This window comes from Branchiostoma floridae, chromosome 8 (genome assembly GCF_000003815.2).
Source record: "Branchiostoma floridae strain S238N-H82 chromosome 8, Bfl_VNyyK, whole genome shotgun sequence".
NCBI lineage: Eukaryota > Metazoa > Chordata > Leptocardii > Amphioxiformes > Branchiostomatidae > Branchiostoma > Branchiostoma floridae.
Genome location: NC_049986.1, coordinates 24,249,141 through 24,266,687, shown reverse-complemented (window position 1 = coordinate 24,266,687; position 17,547 = coordinate 24,249,141). Strand labels below are relative to the sequence as shown.

At 43.2% G+C, this 17,547-nt stretch overlaps 4 protein-coding genes across 4 annotated transcripts in view; 2 read left to right on the top strand and 2 right to left on the bottom strand.

The window, feature by feature from the left end:
- Positions 1-11,011, bottom strand: part of LOC118421625 (interstitial collagenase-like) — an 18,431-nt gene extending 7,420 nt beyond the window's left edge. Inside the window, exon 1 of the mRNA XM_035828995.1 lies at positions 10,743-11,011. The gene's annotated coding sequence lies outside the window, so the exon portion shown is untranslated. The remainder of the gene's footprint in view (positions 1-10,742) is intronic.
- Positions 294-4,107, top strand: LOC118422022 (stromelysin-2-like). Its single transcript, XM_035829525.1, has 6 exons — positions 294-311; positions 940-1,300; positions 1,565-1,806; positions 2,191-2,398; positions 3,195-3,359; positions 3,662-4,107. The coding sequence occupies exons 1-6, from the start codon at positions 294-296 to the stop codon at positions 3,667-3,669; spliced, it is 1,002 nt and encodes a 333-aa protein (XP_035685418.1). The 3' UTR covers positions 3,670-4,107.
- On the top strand, positions 10,785-12,161 carry LOC118422020 (tetratricopeptide repeat protein 28-like). The gene has a single exon (XM_035829524.1). It carries the CDS (start codon positions 10,785-10,787, stop codon positions 12,159-12,161), a length of 1,377 nt encoding a protein of 458 aa, XP_035685417.1.
- A 1,828-nt stretch (positions 12,162-13,989) lies between these two features.
- On the bottom strand, positions 13,990-16,261 carry LOC118422019 (complement C1q tumor necrosis factor-related protein 5-like). The gene is made up of 3 exons (XM_035829523.1): positions 16,258-16,261; positions 15,125-15,333; positions 13,990-14,674 (listed from the first exon to the last, which is right to left on the bottom strand). The coding sequence occupies exons 1-3, from the start codon at positions 16,259-16,261 to the stop codon at positions 14,318-14,320; spliced, it is 570 nt and encodes a 189-aa protein (XP_035685416.1). The 3' UTR covers positions 13,990-14,317.
- Between the last annotated feature and the right edge of the window lie 1,286 nt (positions 16,262-17,547).

Sequence of the window (17,547 nt, the reverse complement as noted above, 5' to 3'; positions counted from 1 at the left end):
ATGTTTATATCAGCGTGAAAGTGCAGTCCAAGGGTATATGCTCCACCCCCCCATACGGACCCTCCAAAGAGGCTATTAGAGGGTCGATCGGGATATGTTACACCCAGATTTCAGGTACCAGACCTGATTCTGTGCACCAAACGCTCAAGGTTCAGGGGTCAATGTTTTCGCGCCAGTGACGTGGCCGGTTGGACAGGTGTGTTATTGAGGGGGTGTGGTGATTTCTCAATACATTTCTGTCAGGTGTTATCGTCCTCCTTAAGGTGTTCACTGCGTCTTAAGTTGTTCTTACGATGGAGAAAAATGACCCGGTAAGTTTTCCCGGTTGTCGTCACGTTCTTCTGAGGAAAGCTATGTTTCTGTGACTGCATGTTTCAGCATTGAAGATGACCCAGATAATCATATAGGCAGTGTCGGGTATACGGTATTGTGCGTACGTGTGGGAAAGTGGATAATTCATTACGTACTTGTCAAAGTCATGCGGAAGCGGAAAGTTTTACTGTGACCTGGGACATATTTTCGTGTTCATGTGTATCTTAGCGTGGAAGTGTTTTACAGATAAATCATTTATTATTGTGACGCGTCTTGTAGAAACAAATAACATGTTAGAATCCATTTACTGTTTTACCTGAAATATCACCGGCGCTATAACCAAGTGTGTAAGGTGTTTGCCTTGCAGTCGGTAGGTCGTGAATTCCACCCCAGCTAAGTCAACACAAAGACGTTACAAATGCTATACGTACATACTGCTTTCACCCTATCACATACTGCTTTAGTTGGCAGTGAAACACTCACACCACTACCGATGGACACGCTCCTTACTGTAGGGATGACACAGAGTCGTGTGGCCCAAGGGCTATTGAAATAGTGATGGGCACTGCCCTTTGCACGATGTTTTAGGGAGACTAGAACTTTAACTTCTTATTTTTTAATCTGCAGGATTGTGAGTCATTCCTGAGGCGGTACCACCTTGCTGTAGTAATTACACTAGAGTTGGTGGCCCAGAGCTACAGAAATGGAGATGGGCGCCGTCCTATGCGCAACTTTAACTTTTTTCTTTACCCCCAGGATTGCGAGTACTTCTTGAGGCGGTACGGCTACCTGCCGCCAGTGCGACATGCTCCGGGGAACAGAGACCGCCAGAAGAGGCGCCAGAAGTTTCTCCAGCAGAAGATGGGTGACGTCACGCACAAACACGTCACGATCAGACGACGTGACGCCATCAGGAGGAAAGCTTCTAAAAGCGCGGTGAAATTTGCGCTGAAGAGATTTCAGGAGTTCGGCGGTCTGCAAATGACAGGTATGTGTTACTGTTAGAAGCTGATACTGTATACATCATCTAACTACATGGTGGTGATCGGCCACTGATTTGTAAATAGCTTTCGTCTATACCATGCTTGATACCCGTCAACATGTATTTTGTCTGTCATAGAACTCCTTCGGCTGCGCATGTGTTGTTGGAAACGCGAAACGGCTTATTATGCTGATGCAATGCCTAATTTGGGCCTGAGATAAAAGCAGCCACCGCATGAGCCATACAATCCATTTTTTTATCAATTCGTAGGAAAATTCGACCAACAAACACGTGATTTAATGGTAAGGAAACGGTGCAACCGTGCTGACCCGGTCTCTATGGTGATGACCCGGAGTTCCAGGAGCGTCACAGGTGACGTCATGGCGAACACGGGGACCGTCCAACCTGTACCCTGGCAGAAGACGGATCTGACGTACCGCATCGCCCAGTACCCGGGGGAGAACCATTTGTTACACAGTGAGGTGGACGAAGCCATCGCTCGTGCCTTTCAGGTATGGGGTGTGCCAACTTTGTTTGGTAAACAAAAGAATTCGGCGATAAACTTTGGGTGATAACAGTATCATAATTATTTTTCTTTGCTACACAGCCATAATGAATAGCTTTACAAAACAACTAAGAAATATCTACCATGTAATTACTTTTTTTTTACACATTGCTAAATCATACTGTTAGATGTTTATACACGTAAAGTGCATCAAGCCACTGTAACTACCATTTCGCTTTTAAGGTAAAGAACACTAAAAAATGTAGTACTAAACGCCACATTTTCTTAAAAATAAAGAAATCTATGCCCCTGTAAAAAACAACCGACTGCGGGACATATATGGCACCAACATATACTTTTCTGTATTACTTCCGATCCTCATCTTCTGCAGATTTGGGAAGAAGCGACGCTCCTGACCTTCACCGCCATCGACACGGTGGCTGACATCGAGATCAAGTTCGCCCGCGGTGACCATGGCGACGACACGCCCTTTGACGGCTCGGGGCACACTTTAGCGCATGCGTTCTCGCCCGGCGAAGGTATCCATGGTGACGTGCACTTTGATGATGCCGAACTGTGGACCGTGGACTCCCCCATGGGTAAGCGGAATACCCGGACATGTCAACGGGTTTTTGGTCACGTGGCTATGACGTATGTGTTGTCCGCCATGTTGGATTCCTTAACCTGGCGTGGGGTCGTGTGGCGTAATGGTAGGGTGTTTGGCCCAGAACCAAGGGGTCCCGGATTCAAATCTGTTGATGTGCCACCGATCTTGTGCCTTTGTGAAAGGCCATTTATACGTGACCTCAAAGCGACAATAATCACCTCAATAACCACCTCACTTCATTCAAGCGACAATAACCACCTCACTTCATTCGGGTGGATATGAGTACCTTACTTCGATTAGGGTCGTCCCTGGGATAGGAGGTCCTGATTTTGAGGAGAGCACATTAAAGAACCCACCACACTTAACAAAAAAGTAGGGGTCCTTCACGGTGTTTGTGGCTCCAATCTACAGTCCTACGGCCGCACCAGGGGTGGTTATTGTCGCTTTGAGGTCACCTGAGTTGCAATGCAGCCCATGGCTGTGAAGAGAGAGTAGTCTGCCCGTGCAATACAATAATGGTAAGAACATCTGAGGTCTCAGGTGAAGTAAGTTAGGATGTGTATAATCAAAGTCATACTCTTTACGTCGATGAAGGTGAGACATCTAGGTAACAAGATAAGATACGCCAAAAAGCAGTTACTCAAGCAACTGGATATGGTTTTGGAAACGGTAGAAAGAATCATATCCAATTGCTCGAGTAACTTCTTTTTCATTTTGACGTATCTTACTGGCGTTGTTGATATGATTTTGATATGCAATGTGACAATAAACCTTATTCCCGTCCACAGGCACGAACCTGTTCATGGTGGCTCTGCACGAGTTCGGACACAGCCTCGGTCTGAACCACTCGGACAACACCGACTCCGTCATGTATCCATGGTACCCGGGTTACCCGGGGTCATCCTTCAGACTTCCCGCGGTTGACGTCATGGCCATCCAGGCCCTATATGGAGGTGGGTTTGTGTTTCATCTTCTTTCGGGGATTGTTTGTACATGGAGTTACAGCCGTGCCAGCTAGGTGTCGCTTCTGTCAGTCACGTTTGGGGGCCGCATTCTTCACACTACAGTAGCGACACCTAGTGCTGCAGTGCGAAGTGGAACCAGTAAGTATTGAGGAAGGTGACAGATGATCATTATAACGTCGGCTTGGTGTTAACGCTCTGGTTGTGTATGAAGAATTATTTTAATTTCTGATTGACGGGTGAAATAGCGCATCCTTACAGCCTTCTCATGAATACAATATTTGTACTTTCAGCAACTTAACTTAGATGAAACATTATGTGGAAGGAGGGACGAAAGACCTACCAACGATCTAGCATCTTGGATTCTTCAAGGCCTTAAGTTAAAGGAAATCGGATTCATTTTGACATAAGACATATAAGTCAACATCTATACGACATTATCATACAATATGTTTTATGTAATACTTTTCAGACTATGTTAGGTAACTATGGGGTAGCAGATGGTAATTGTAATATATAAAACGTTGAAGAAGTTTGAAGTTGAGAAATATAACTTTGAATATTATAGCTTTAGAGATATGCTAGAATATCACGTAAGAATTCAGCAAATGATAATACCTTCGATGATGCTAATGCGTGTGCGGGGCCTGTGGCCTTATATTAGAGAGTGTCATATTTATGTTTGTGTCACTGCCTTTCTTTTATTATATGCATATGCACAAATACTCCTTAAAATTTACAGTCCACTCATTGTGCATTTCTTTGTCTTTGTGATTGACTAGCTGAGAGTCCTTACTTCTTTGTACTCTCTTAAACCGTAATAGGTTCAGCCAAAGGCAAAGTGCAAAGGTCAACGAGCGCTTTTAGCAAACATTTAACGTTACCACAAACGTGTGACGGTCATACCAACTGGCCATAGTATTACAACATCCCAACATACCTGCACATTACGAATAAACGTTGAAGAGCAGCGAGGGCTCATGGGAATCTTTTAATAAATTTCTTCATACTTATCTACCTTCACGACGTTTTCGATAGATGTCATTAACAGTTTTGTCTTAGTTACCTTATACCCCCTCACATTAGGCGCGATTCGATCGGAATACGAGTCTGCGAGCTCTATATTACGAGGATGCTAGAGCTCGTAAACTAGAGCTTGCAGACTCGTCGTCCGATCGAATCTCGCCTAATTTGAGGGGGGTAGAACGTACCTTGGTGCTCCACTACCACCACTTGGTTAATTCTGAGTAAACACGATCAAGCTGACGCCTTATGACATGCACTGAATGTTGATACGAGCGGAATAACATTTTTTTTTGAAATGATAGATACTTGCCGCTAATTCTATGTTCATAATGGTATAGACAATACATCGAGAGTGCAATACAGGGACCTTGTTCTATATACACTGCATATTAGATCCAATTGTTGTTGTTTGTGGTACTTTGTGATGCTTAGTCGTACCCGTGTCGTCTCTTCCTTTTTGCACACGTTGTCACAATCTTTGGGAGAAAAAATTATACCGTTCAATCGGCAAATGTAAGAATTACTCATTTCCACAGGTGTCAGTGGACACTACTCTACAGCAGTCAAAGGCACACAATCTGTCTGTCTGCCTCGGGACATGAAAGGGGAAATGTTTGCATGTTTTTTGTTTTGGCATCCGTCTGTCTCGGAAGACAATGGAGGCAGACAGGGTGGGTTTAAGGCGACCCGTCTGCCTGGCCTGCACTTTTTTTTAAGGTGAAGGAGGGGTGTGCACTTCCTTCTCCACCACCCTCTCGTCCACTGGCGCACTTAGTCCTACAGGGGCAATTGTTTGCAACGTGTAAGACGGCCCCAGCAGATGCAGGTTTGTTATTTGGAGTTTCCGTCTCCTAGGAGGACTTCCGACCAAGGATGCAAGGGGTTCCTCCTACCCCTGACTCGTGTGTCATGGCGGGTGCGTCATGCCCGAACATGCCCCTATGGCCTGTCACCACAACAAAGGCCTGTCACTGCCACTAGCCGAACCTATGTACTCATTTACACCTGAGTTAGGTGAGGAAAGTCGTGTAAAGTGCCTTTCCCAAGGGCACAAGATCGGTGACACGGCAAGCGGATTTGAACCCGGGACCTCTCGGGCCTGAGACCAACGCGCTCCTGATCGTGCCACGCGGTCCCACGCTATGTTTGCATGTAATTGAAAGCCGGTCATTATCCTGACATGCGTACCAAAAACATGTACTGGGGAACAAAAGAAACTATTCACCTGCCCATCTAGGCAGCAAGCATTTCACACCAGCTCAGGCGTGGCCGCTGCTTTAAGCACTGTTTGTATTACATGTTGTGCCTGCACTTCTATGGCAACTACCTACGTCAATGCCAAGATACATGTGTGCTTTTCACTATTCTTTTATGTAAAGTGGACACAGTAGGCCTGAGTTTTCTACCGGTACCCCACACATCCGACTTAAAATAAAGGGTTACATCGTACAACTGCTAATATTCTCCCGAGTGCTCAAAATATCATTTTATGCAATAAAGATGTTATCAAGCTGCTTATAGTTCATTCAGAGATTCTATAAATTGTCAGTTTACAAATTAATCATTCGCGTTTAAACGGGAACTTCTTGTGCCAAAAACAGTCTAAAACAGACCACTGCCTACAGGCATGACATTTCGAATAAACCTTCTATTATTAATGGTTTTTGTTATTCAACGAAGGTTCTTATCATACTTGATCAACCATGGCTCAAGTGTCCCAACTAACCAAACTGTTCGTCAGGATTTCTGAAAACCTGTCGGAAGACGACGTTAGGGACCTTAGGTCTTTAGTGGCTATTGAAAAGGTTCTTGGCGAGGCAAGGGTTCAGAACGCAACGGCTTTAGAAATTCTACAGATGCTGGTGAACAACGCAACGATCGGCCAGAGAAATCTGGGATTTCTTGTAAAGGTTTTGAAAAGTCTAAGAAAGCAAGAATTGGCTAAAGCAGCTGAACGTCTTGAGCAAGGCTACGAACTGGAAGGTAGGTCTTGAATAAAAACCCTTTTTGTTAAACAGTATCCACTGCCAATAACGCAAAGAGCCTTGCTGCATTTTCGAACAGTTTTGTTTCATTTTTTGATAAACAAAGTAACCATGACTATCAAATCAACCACTGAACAGAAACGACCTATACTCACCTTTCGAGCTGTTTTATTTACCCACACAGAGAGTGAACACCAGAATACATACGCCAGTGTTCCCGACACCAGTGGACCAAGAGACAGTGCACCAGACAACAGCACACGTAACTTCAATAATCCAGAACCCAGTGGACGAGGAGACACATCTGAAACACAAGGTTAGCTGTAGCTAGAAACATTCTCCTTGTCTTGTTTAACGATATAGCGGCCTTTAGGCAGAAGGTATATATGGTTTATGATACTAAGCAGAACACGATTTCACGTATTTTGTGATGAGCTTAGACACTCAATCTCCCTTACTAAGTACATAAGTACAAGTATACCCAAAGGCAAACATAAGAAAGTTCTAAATCATTATACGTTTACCATTGCATTTTAGTTGCTTTATTTGCAAAGTTAGAATATTTAGAATAGTTTGACAATAGTTTGACAATCTTATCTAGATGGGGGGGGGGGGTGATACGATTCGATTTTTCGTTAATTAATTTCACTATCAAAACGTCGCATCACATTAACGGTGAAATGAGAATTTAAACCTAAATACATTCCACTGAATCTTGACTTTTTCACAGAGATTCGACCCAGACGTCCACAAGCTGCTGCGGCCGTAAAGGATAGTGTGGGGTCTTTGGAGGGGCAACAGAGGCACGCGTTACCCCAAATCGGGGTATCGCGTTTTGTTCAACGGGTAAAAGGTTGATTGGCGTTCTTTTTGTTTTTCTGTTTATTGTACTGGTCTGGTGGTTCATGTGGAAACCGGTACCAGGCCGCTATCAATATGGGCAGATTAAGGTTGCCTTCTCTCAGGGTGACATGTACAGGAAAGGACTCAACTCCCCACGTGAATCCATCATGTATTATAAAGAGGCTCTGGCGCTAGCCAGGCAATTGGGGGACAGGCATGAGGAGGGAAAGGCTTACAACAAACTGGGCCGGGCCCATTATGAGATGGGGGAGTATGAGGCAGCTCTGGAGTGGTACCAAAAGGACTTGAAGATTACCCAGGAAAGAGGAGACAAAGAAGACGAGCTAACAGCACAAATAAATATGGCTGATTCCTACTATAGGCAAGGTAAACTAGACCAGGCCAAGTCTCACTATCTATCAGCTATGGCCATCGCCCTGGAGACAGGGAACGATCAAGAACAGAAACACATTACCAAGAGACTGGCTAAAATATAAAAGATCAGCAATGTGCATGCGAAATCCTTTATCAAGTTATCAGTAAGTATGCGAAATCCTATGGTTTCCGTAACGCAATTCAAATATCATATGCCCTGTGTGTAACCAGCATGTAGAAGTGATTATCGTTGCTCTATTGTATATTGAAATTTCTGTATTTGTATCTATATAGCCGGTATAACCTTCGTTCGGCGTAACACACCAGCTTTCTTTAAAATGGAAAACTTTTCAAACTTTCTTGCAGCTAAATTTAGGTCACTTTTTTGTGATTAATATGTTAAGATTGAACTTTTGCCGTGTGTGAAAAATACAATTGGTGCAACTTATGAGACAATGTGAATTCAAGGCGTATCAATTAAGTGTGGTAATTTTTAAAGATTAGAAAAATTCATTGAACAATAATTCATTGTTTAATAGACATACTTGCTATGATGAAAAGAATTATGTATTTTCTGAGGAAAACTTTATTAATAAAATCTTTCAAAGTTTTATTTAAAAATAATCTTTCACAAGTGGTGACACTGAAGGTAGAAATACAAACTATGTTATAAACCGTTAGTCATAAATCAAATGGAGTGGATAAAACAAGCAAATGTCTTTGATTTATTTTGGATACTTTTATGGTTTATAATACTTAGCTGCAATCGTACATGGAAGCGCAATTCTTAAATTAATCATTCTACGCTATAGTTTGTTTTGAGATTATGTAAACGCAATTTACAACAAAATAAAGCTGGGTAGCCAGCTTGCTTTGTACGTTGTTAAAGTTCTGTACGTTTTTCTTGCTTCTTGTTTTTTACATAAAGATTGAATTTTAAAGAATCCTCTGAAGCGAAATGAACCATTGTTTTTAGTATCACCCATTCACCACGTTTACAGATAATTAGGCCCAGGTTCAGTTCCGGACCTGATCCTCTGAACCTGAACCGTACCTGTACCTGAATTTTCTGGTCGGGTTCCCACCCCTAATCAAAACTACACTAATTCTAGACTATCCAGGACACTCCAAGCATGACTAAAAGCCTAATTTTGTAATAGCCAGAACCCTAATGGTAGTTTCCAGCTCCAAAATGCAATCATTTCCCAGTAAAACGCTTTTTACGCTTATTTTAACCCACCGCACATACATCTTTTTGCATTCACCTGTAAAAATGAAAAACGTTAGAATGTTTAAATGAGATAGCGGTCGTGGGCCGTGTGCAAACTGTGGTTTCCAGCTCCTTCCAGACCTGCTCTCCCTCATCCGGCCGCAAGGTGGCGTTGTTGCTGTTGAACTGATGCTCGTCAAACGGTCCGCTGTTTTTGTATCAGACGAATCATTATCATCATCATCAGACGAATCAAACGACAATACAATACTGGCTTATGGCACACACAGTAGTGATGGTGGTAAGATGATGAAAAGATTTTGATAGAAGTTGACATACGATCCTATTTAGGAAAACTAACTAAGTTAAGCAAAAACGGAACTGTACTGCTGGGGTTGGGTAATTCTGTCGCCGAGTTATGTAAATTTCCATGTTAATCCTGTCAAAAATGATTAAAAACTATTTACATCGCCCAAAACTACCCAGGGATGTGGTTTGGTGTAGAATCGGTTTCAATGTGACTTGGGTACGTTAAGTCATGGCCACATTAAATCGCGACTTAATTTGGATAAATCTGCCTTGAAACTATTTTGCAAACCCTGGGGTTGAACGTGGACTAAGTAATAGGCAAGCACCTTACTCAACTGGTACTATACAGCTCTTGAACGTTTCCCACTATCGCTCTATACGCTCTATACAACTGAGTACATATACAAGTGACGGTCCTGCCATCCCACAGCACGAGACAATTTGTGTACGGCCAACAACAGTACCGACATAGCCTCCGGTAACAAGTGGAACAACTTGTTTATACTTGGCCGGTCCGCCATCTTCCCAAGTGTGTACTCTCAGAATACAGACAGCTCATTGCTGCTCGGAAAGTAGCAACATCTGTGGAGGTTTGTAAGTTGAAATATTCTATCTGCTTCTATTAGGGTAGATGTTAGGTGTTGATATTAGTTACATGAAGCGTCATTACACAGAAAATGAAGCAACACTTTCAGAACTGTACAGTGAAAGTTGCCCCCCTCCCTTTTAATACTTTAGATTTCTTGATAACCTGGGGTGCCTAATTAGTATTTAGAATTTGCGAAATCTATACGAGATTGGTGGAATAAGTACTACTCTAATTTACAGAATTCACACTATCATTACTGTTAGTAAAACCCTGTGCGCAGTGTTCAGCGCCAGTGCACATATGCATATAATTCTGAACGGCCCACAACATTCTGGGTACAGACATGCATCTTTTAATGTAATCGTCCTGTCAACGTACGTACAACAGCCGTCTGAGGACATTTTTGTTCTTTTAGGGTGAATATAGTTAGTCTATGAGAGGAGAGCCATAGTCGACCAGAATGGTACAAGTCAACATCCCGTGACATGACTACAGATGGCCAACCGTATGACGTGGCAAATTCCCCGACCTATGTCCATGTAGCATTCCGATCTTGATGTAAACAAGTGTGTCTGTTGTAAGGTCTGTGCGAGCAGGATTCATAGATTATTTATCAGATCCGAGTGTAAATAGATACCAATTAATAGACGCAAGACGCACTTGAGCACTGGCATTACGGTACCGTATGATAACTTAAAGTTGTTCTTAATCTACAAGAAACTGCAGGATTAATATATCAAATCGCATTAACGCTAATCATCATCTTGTGTAGCATCTATGATAATTAGATACATTGCACTGTATCGTTTTTTACAGAGATGTCGACTCCAGACAGGGATTCGGAGGTGCAGGAAAGAGAGAGGCATGTTTACAAAAGGCATCGACAAGCTTCTGAGACCGTTCAGAATAGGGTGGCAACTTCGGAGCGGAAACAGACGGATATACAGAAAACCCAAGAAAGCGGAGACAAGACAAAACAGACACAACTATCAAATGTGGGACATGTCTACAGATCAATGGTTAGCATAGTTACTTACGTTCTCATTCTTCTTCTGCTTCTGGCACTAATTTGGCAGTTCATGGGCAAGAATGAGGAAGAACAGGATTACCACCGACTGGGATTGTCTCATTACGAGAAGGGGGAGTACGAGTCAGCCTTGGAGCGGTTCCTGCAGGACCTGGAGATACAACACGCCAGAGGAGACACGGCAAACCTGATAACAACACACATTGATGTGGCTAAAACGTGTCTGCTACTTGAGAAAACCGATGCGGCTACTCATCACTTCAGCACAGCCTTACAGATGGCACAGCAGACTGGCGATCTACATGGACAGATGAGGGTTTACTTCTACATGGGTGAGATACAGGACCAACTCCACTCCCCACGTACAGCCATCCAGTACTATGAACAGTACCTCACACTAGCCAGGCATTTGGGGGACAGGCGTGAGGAGGGACTGGCTTACAACCGATTGGGACGCGCCCATGATAAGAAGGGAGAGTTACATGAGGCTCTGGAGTGGTACCAGAAATCCCTGAACATACAAAAAGATGATGGTGACAAAAAAGCACAGATAACACAACACATAAATATGGGAGATACATACAGGTTACTGGGTAAACTGGACCAGGCGAAATCCCACTTCAGCACAGCCTTACAGATGGCACAGCAGACAGGGGATCTACATGGACAGATGAGGGTTTACTACTGGATTGGTGACATGCAGAGGGAACAACTCCACTCCCCACGTACAGCCATACGGTATTATGAACAGTATCTGGCACTGGCCAGGCAGTTGGGGGACAGGCGTGAGGAGGGACTGGCTTACAACAAACTGGGACTGGCCCACGATGCCGTTAAAGAGTATGCAGCAGCCCTGGAGTGGCATCTGATGGGCCTAGAACTGAGTGAAGAAAGAGGAGACAATAAACACCAGGTGACAGCACACATACACGTGGGCAATGTGTACAGCTTATTGGGTAAAATGGACCAAGCAACATCCCACTTCGACACAGCCTTACAGATGGCACAGCAGACAGGGGATCTACATGGACAGATGGAGGTTTACTTCTACATGGGTGAGATGCAGAGGGACCAATTCAATTCCCCAACTACAGTCATTCAGTTTTATGAACAGGCTCTCGCACTAGCCAGGCAGTTAGGGGACAGGCATTGGGAGGGGCTGATGTACAACGGTCTGGGACAGGCGCAGTATGGAATGGGGGAGTATGGGACAGCTTTGGAGTCAGTGAAACAGGAACTGAAAATACGACAGGAAATAGGAGACAAGGCGTACCTACTCACAGCACATGAGAATATGGCTGGTTCCTACAAGGCACTGGGTAAACCGGACCTAGCAAGATCTCACTATCAATCAGCGCTGACCATCGCCAAGGAGACAGGAAACAAACAAAAACAGGAGGACATTGCCAAAGGACTGGATAGTCTGTAGAAACAGTCTACGCAGAAAACCGTCTAGTTTCTGTGGCGCAGTTCCTATATACTGTGCATATATAAAGCAGCCTGTAGAAGAGATAGGTCTTCTCTTGGCAAATAAAGATATTGCCATTTTGTATATGCAGTGAGAGGGAAATTGTGTTCAATATCTTAAAACTGATTAATTCTATTTGTGTATATTGCAGAGCTGTCTATTTGTACGCTTAGATACATGACTTTATTCGCAGCTCTGCCATATCTATTCGACATGTTTTCCATTTATGACAGAATAAAGCTTGATAGCCTGCTCACTTTGTACTTTTCTTTATTTCCTTTTTTTACCAAGTCATGACTGTACGGGTTACTAGCGCCTTTCAATGGAATCAAGTCTCTTCTGATCTCACCACAGAGGAACGACTCGACATTTACAATGGCTATGAGTTATTGTTGAGAGAATGCTGAAAATTTCAATATCTTACTTTGCAATGTAAAATCTGATCGTAAAAACTAAAATGCAGGATGCCAGAATCAGTTTACAGTCTATATGCAAAAAAAAAACTTCACTGTCAATTTCACTTTGAAACAAAGAAAGCATGTCGAGACAATTGGGTGGTGAGAAAAATGAATTCAGACATTCAACAGAAACTTAGCCTGGCGTTCATGACCTTCTGTTAGAATTAAGCTAGATTCTAGAGACAATCTGTACCGATAAGAAAACCGTCAAACTTTAGAATTCTGTGGAAACTACAACACACAAACTGTGTCCGTATGGAAACGTTGTTACTACAGTGCAATCTGTCCTCAGGAGAAACCCGGTTCAATAAAGGTAGTAGAACACAGTTTAGGCCTATGGGGATTCCTATAGTTAAGAATCACAAGGTGACTGACATCGACGCGGATAAAGTCATGCCAAGGTGCAGTTAAGAAGCCCGACAAACAAATAATGGTGAAGTTGAGGGTATAATCTACAAAATAAAAACTGAAATGCAAAAAAGTTATAATTTTTTAAGATTTGGCGCAATCTTTGAAATAGGGCCATGTGGGTTCATACGGAACCGCAGTCGACTCATCCAGGCAGTCAACTGTAAAGGTCACGCGCATCATGATCAATATATCGAATGGGCAAACGTCATGATCTTATACTTACGATCTGAAAGTCGACTCATTATTCTAAAATATAGCAGTTCATGTCCGCTGTCTTTGACGTTTCGTGTTTAAAGACGCTTCCTGATTACGGCCGCACTACTTTTTACCCCTACGTCATTGACATTTTGGGTCGCGCATGAATACTGTGTTCTTCGACCTGAATGCATGTATAGGGTATCGGTGAAAGCTACAGTACAAACTATTTCCGTATGGTGATGCCGTCATTCTGTACCCATGAGAAACCCGTTAAGCGTTAGGTAGCGGTGGAAGCATCAGTACAAAATGTGTCCGCATGGTAGCGCTATTACTGCCCTGTACCGATGAGAAACCCGTTAATCGTGAGATGCCGATGGTAGGCAGTGTGCAGACCGTGCCGCAGGGTGGCGCTATTACTACTGTCCTGTACCAATGAGGAACCCGTTAAAAGTGAGATACCGATGATATGCAGTGTGCAGACCGTGGCCGCATGGTGGCGCTGTTACTGCTGCCCTGTACCGTTGAGGAATCCGTTAAACGTGAGATACCGATGGTAAGCAGTGTGCAGTCTGTGTCCACATGATGACACTGTTATTACTGCTACACAAGTACTAGTACTACTGTTAAGGCTGTGCTGAAGCTGTAGGACAAACTGAGTCCGCACTGTGTCGCTATTACTGTCCTGTACCGATGAGAAACCCGTTAAAAGTGAGGTACCGATGGTAGGCACTGTGCAGACTGTGCCGCATGGTGCCGCTATTACTACTGTCCTGTACCAATGGTAGGCAGTGTGCAGACTGTGCCGCATAGTGAAACAGTTACTGCTACATTACTGTTAAGGATGTACCTTAGCTGCATTACAAAATGTGTCCGTATGGTGGCGCTGATACTACTTCCCTGTACCGATGAGGAACCCGTTAAACGTGAGATGCCGATGATATGCAGTATACAGACTGTGCCGCATGGTGGCGCTATTACTACTGTCCTGTATCGATGGTAGGCAGTGTGCAGACTGTAGGCTGCAGGACAAACTGTGTCCGCACTGTGTCGCTATTCCTGCCCTGTACCGATAAGGAACCCGTTAAACGTAAGATACCGGTGGTAGGCACTGTGCAGACCGTGGCCTCCCTTTCCCAGCTCCACCCAGACCTGCTCTCCCGCCTCCAGCCGCACGATGGCGTTGTTACTGCTGGCCTGGTGCTCCTCGAACGGCCCGTTCTTCTCGTACAGCCCGACCACGAACTCCCCGTCCTTCACCAGCCGCAGGTAGTAGCTGGCGTCGTCAAGGAAGAACGTGATGCCGTTGAACGTGAAGAAGTACGTCCCCGCGACCGTGGCCGTGAACTTGCCCGTGCTCCTGTCGTACCCATCGCCCAGGTTGGTTATAATCACGTTGTACGTCACCACCTGAGGGACAAAGTCCAACACAGAATATTGCCACATTTCTCAGGGTAGTAACGTCAGTTTCTTTCTTTGTTTGTTTGTTGAGATCACCATTAGACTTTACAAGTGAAATGTCAGCTGAAAGTTGATCTAAGTAAAGTCTTAAAAAGACAATGGTAGCTGAATACAACGAATAAAATACAAGCAAAGCAAATTTACAAACATGAAATAAAAGATATGAATTGACGTTTGAAGCCCCTTAAGACTGTAGGTTTAGTATTTGTTTAATACAGTAGTAGTAGTAAGACTATAGCTTTATCTTTATCAGTTTGTAATCTGTCAAAAAGGGAAGACATATTAATATATGGGAATTTTCTTACCCTAGACAAAGAGAAGATCTTCTCAAAAGTAAATGTATTTCGGTGTCATCACACAGATTATCTATGTCTGTTGGAAAAAATAGTTTCTAAAAACCTTGTTGGAGGATGGCGACGACACCATATCATCAGTTCTCGCCACGGAAAACGCCACGACGGTCGGTGCAGGTGCGTCCTCGCCAGGTGTGCCCGTCTCACCTGCCGGTCCCCGCTCACCTGTGTCTCCCTTCTCACCTGTAGGTCCGGCAGGGCCCTGCACACCTGGTGCACCTGCCGCGCCCCTCTCACCTGGTTTACCTTGGTGACCTGAAAATTGTAAGATTGCAAATCAATTTCCTGGATACAACAGAATCCAAAATAATAAGGGAAAATCCATTTTGTTCCCTTTTTTCGGCTTCAAAACACAAAAATTAAGCCTTTCTTTTTATCAAAATGCAGCCTTCATGACTTGGTATTTGCATTTTTAAGAAACGTTCTTAAAAAAATCACAACTAGATGAGTATATATACTCAAACAAATCAATAATAATCCAGCCTAACCGAGGATATATAATGAATTAGAGTTTTGTCCAGCAGCTTGGAGGATATATACTCCGGCTGGAGGACGATATATACTCTGATAGAGTATAAATACTCTGCGTAAAGGAGGATGGATACTCTGTCCGAAAGAGTATTTATACTCTGCCTGAAGGAGTATTTATACTCTGCCTGATAGGGTAGAGTATTTATACTCTGATAGAGGATGAATACTCTGCATAAAGGAGGACGGACCATGTGCCTGAAAGAGTATTTATACTCTGCCTGATAGAGGATGAATACTCTACATGAAGGAGAATGGTCCATCTGCCTGAAGGAGTATTTATACTCTGCCTGATAGGGAAGAGTATTTATACTCTGATAGAGGATGAATACTCTGCACAAAGGAGGATGGACCCTGTGCCTAAAAAGAGTATTTATACTCTTCCTGATAGAGGAACATGAAGGAGAATGGTCCCTCTGCCTGAAGGAGTATTTATACTCAGTCTCTGCTTGAAAGAGTATTTATACGTTGCCTTAAAATCTCAGTAGTAGTCAGGGTGTTTTTTTTTCTGAAAGTCTATTATTACACAATCACCAGTGATTTGATTATGATGTTCAATTTTGCGCGACACCTTTCACAAGGTAGGCGTATTCCTTTCAAACATCTACATACATGACACGGTGTATAGAAAGCAGCTAATGTATATTTTACTCATCTAGGTAATATGAAGGGATGATAATTTTCGTAGATGCTATCAGTAAATACATGATCAATTGATAAGCTGCGACTATCAAAAGCGGCTGGAAGAGGAGAAATGGGCCAAATAGACGTATTAGTATCATGTCAGAGGAGTTAGTCCGCTAAATGAGCAAACTGTACTCCTACAACGGACAAACACCTCTGGTATGTTATCTGTCTATTTGAACGATTTCTTTTCTTTCCAACCGCTCCAGGAATAAAGGCTGATCAAAGGAAACGTAAAAAAGTTCATGTTAGGCTAACACATTAAGCTAATCTTTACAGTTAAAGCTGTGTTCTGCATACAAGGTACGCTCTCAATTCTAGCTTCATCTTGCAGCTGCTTCTTCCCTCAGCACGCGCGAAACTAGACCATCCTCGCTCACTACCTCCCTTCGTCCTTTCAATCCGTTGTTATTCTCTGAGCAGCAACCTGTAGCCAATGAATGAATGAAAAATGAAATCTCACCCCACATATTAAGCCTACGGTTTGAGAGAAAATATTGCTTTATCTTCAGTGCTATAGTAGAGAAAGACACTTGAATGCATGCATTGCATGTTTTATAGTATCACATAAATACATACAACAGTGTACAAGAAGAGCTCAAATTCATGTAGTGACTGCTGAGGACAACAGTCACAAATGCATATTCGACAAACCGATATAAGAAATGGAGCAGGTTGGAGACATGTTCCTTAGAAACATTCGATATAAACAGTCAAAAGGAACAGCCATTTATCTCAATCTGCTCAGAAAGAAAAATAGGAATTTGTTACATAAATGTAGGTGTCCAAAATCAAAGTGATTTCAATTTTTCTCTGCCCCCTATCAATCAAGTCTATCCGTCATTTTATTAACTGTGGTCTAGGTGGACATATGTTACCTATTTCTTCCATTAGACAGCTTTCCAGACGTCCGTCGCTGACTCGAAGCTGTCTCCTAGATCCGAAGATGTCTCCTAGGGGACCTGAATAAGTTTGTGGTGAGAACGCGTATACAGTAAGTCTATAACATCCGTGGCGCTCCTAACAATGTTTGTTGATAGCAAGTCACCAACTTTGTTAACCCCTATGGCACCATTACACCATGCGATTTGAAACAAACCTACAATTGCTTAACAAACGAGCAGGAAACGGACATTTTAAATGTAATTCAGTGTTGACCGTTGACCCTACCGAGTGACCACTAGTAGGAATAATGATTTAACAGGACACCTGAAGAAAATTCTATGTCATCAGCTCACTATAGCTCACTTGACACTT

Coding starts and splice junctions, on each gene's coding strand:
- LOC118422022 (XM_035829525.1), top strand. Junction 1,301..1,564: donor CGGCGGTCTGCAAATGACAG/GTATGTGTTACT, acceptor ATCAATTCGTAG/GAAAATTCGACCAACAAACA. Junction 2,399..3,194: donor GACCGTGGACTCCCCCATGG/GTAAGCGGAATA, acceptor TCCCGTCCACAG/GCACGAACCTGTTCATGGTG.
- LOC118422019 (XM_035829523.1), bottom strand. Junction 14,675..15,124: donor CGTCGCCATCCTCCAACAAG/GTTTTTAGAAAC, acceptor TTTGTCCCTCAG/GTGGTGACGTACAACGTGAT.
- LOC118422020 (XM_035829524.1), top strand. CDS start 10,785: ATGGGCAAGAATGAGGAAGAACAGGATTACCACCGACTGGGATTGTCT.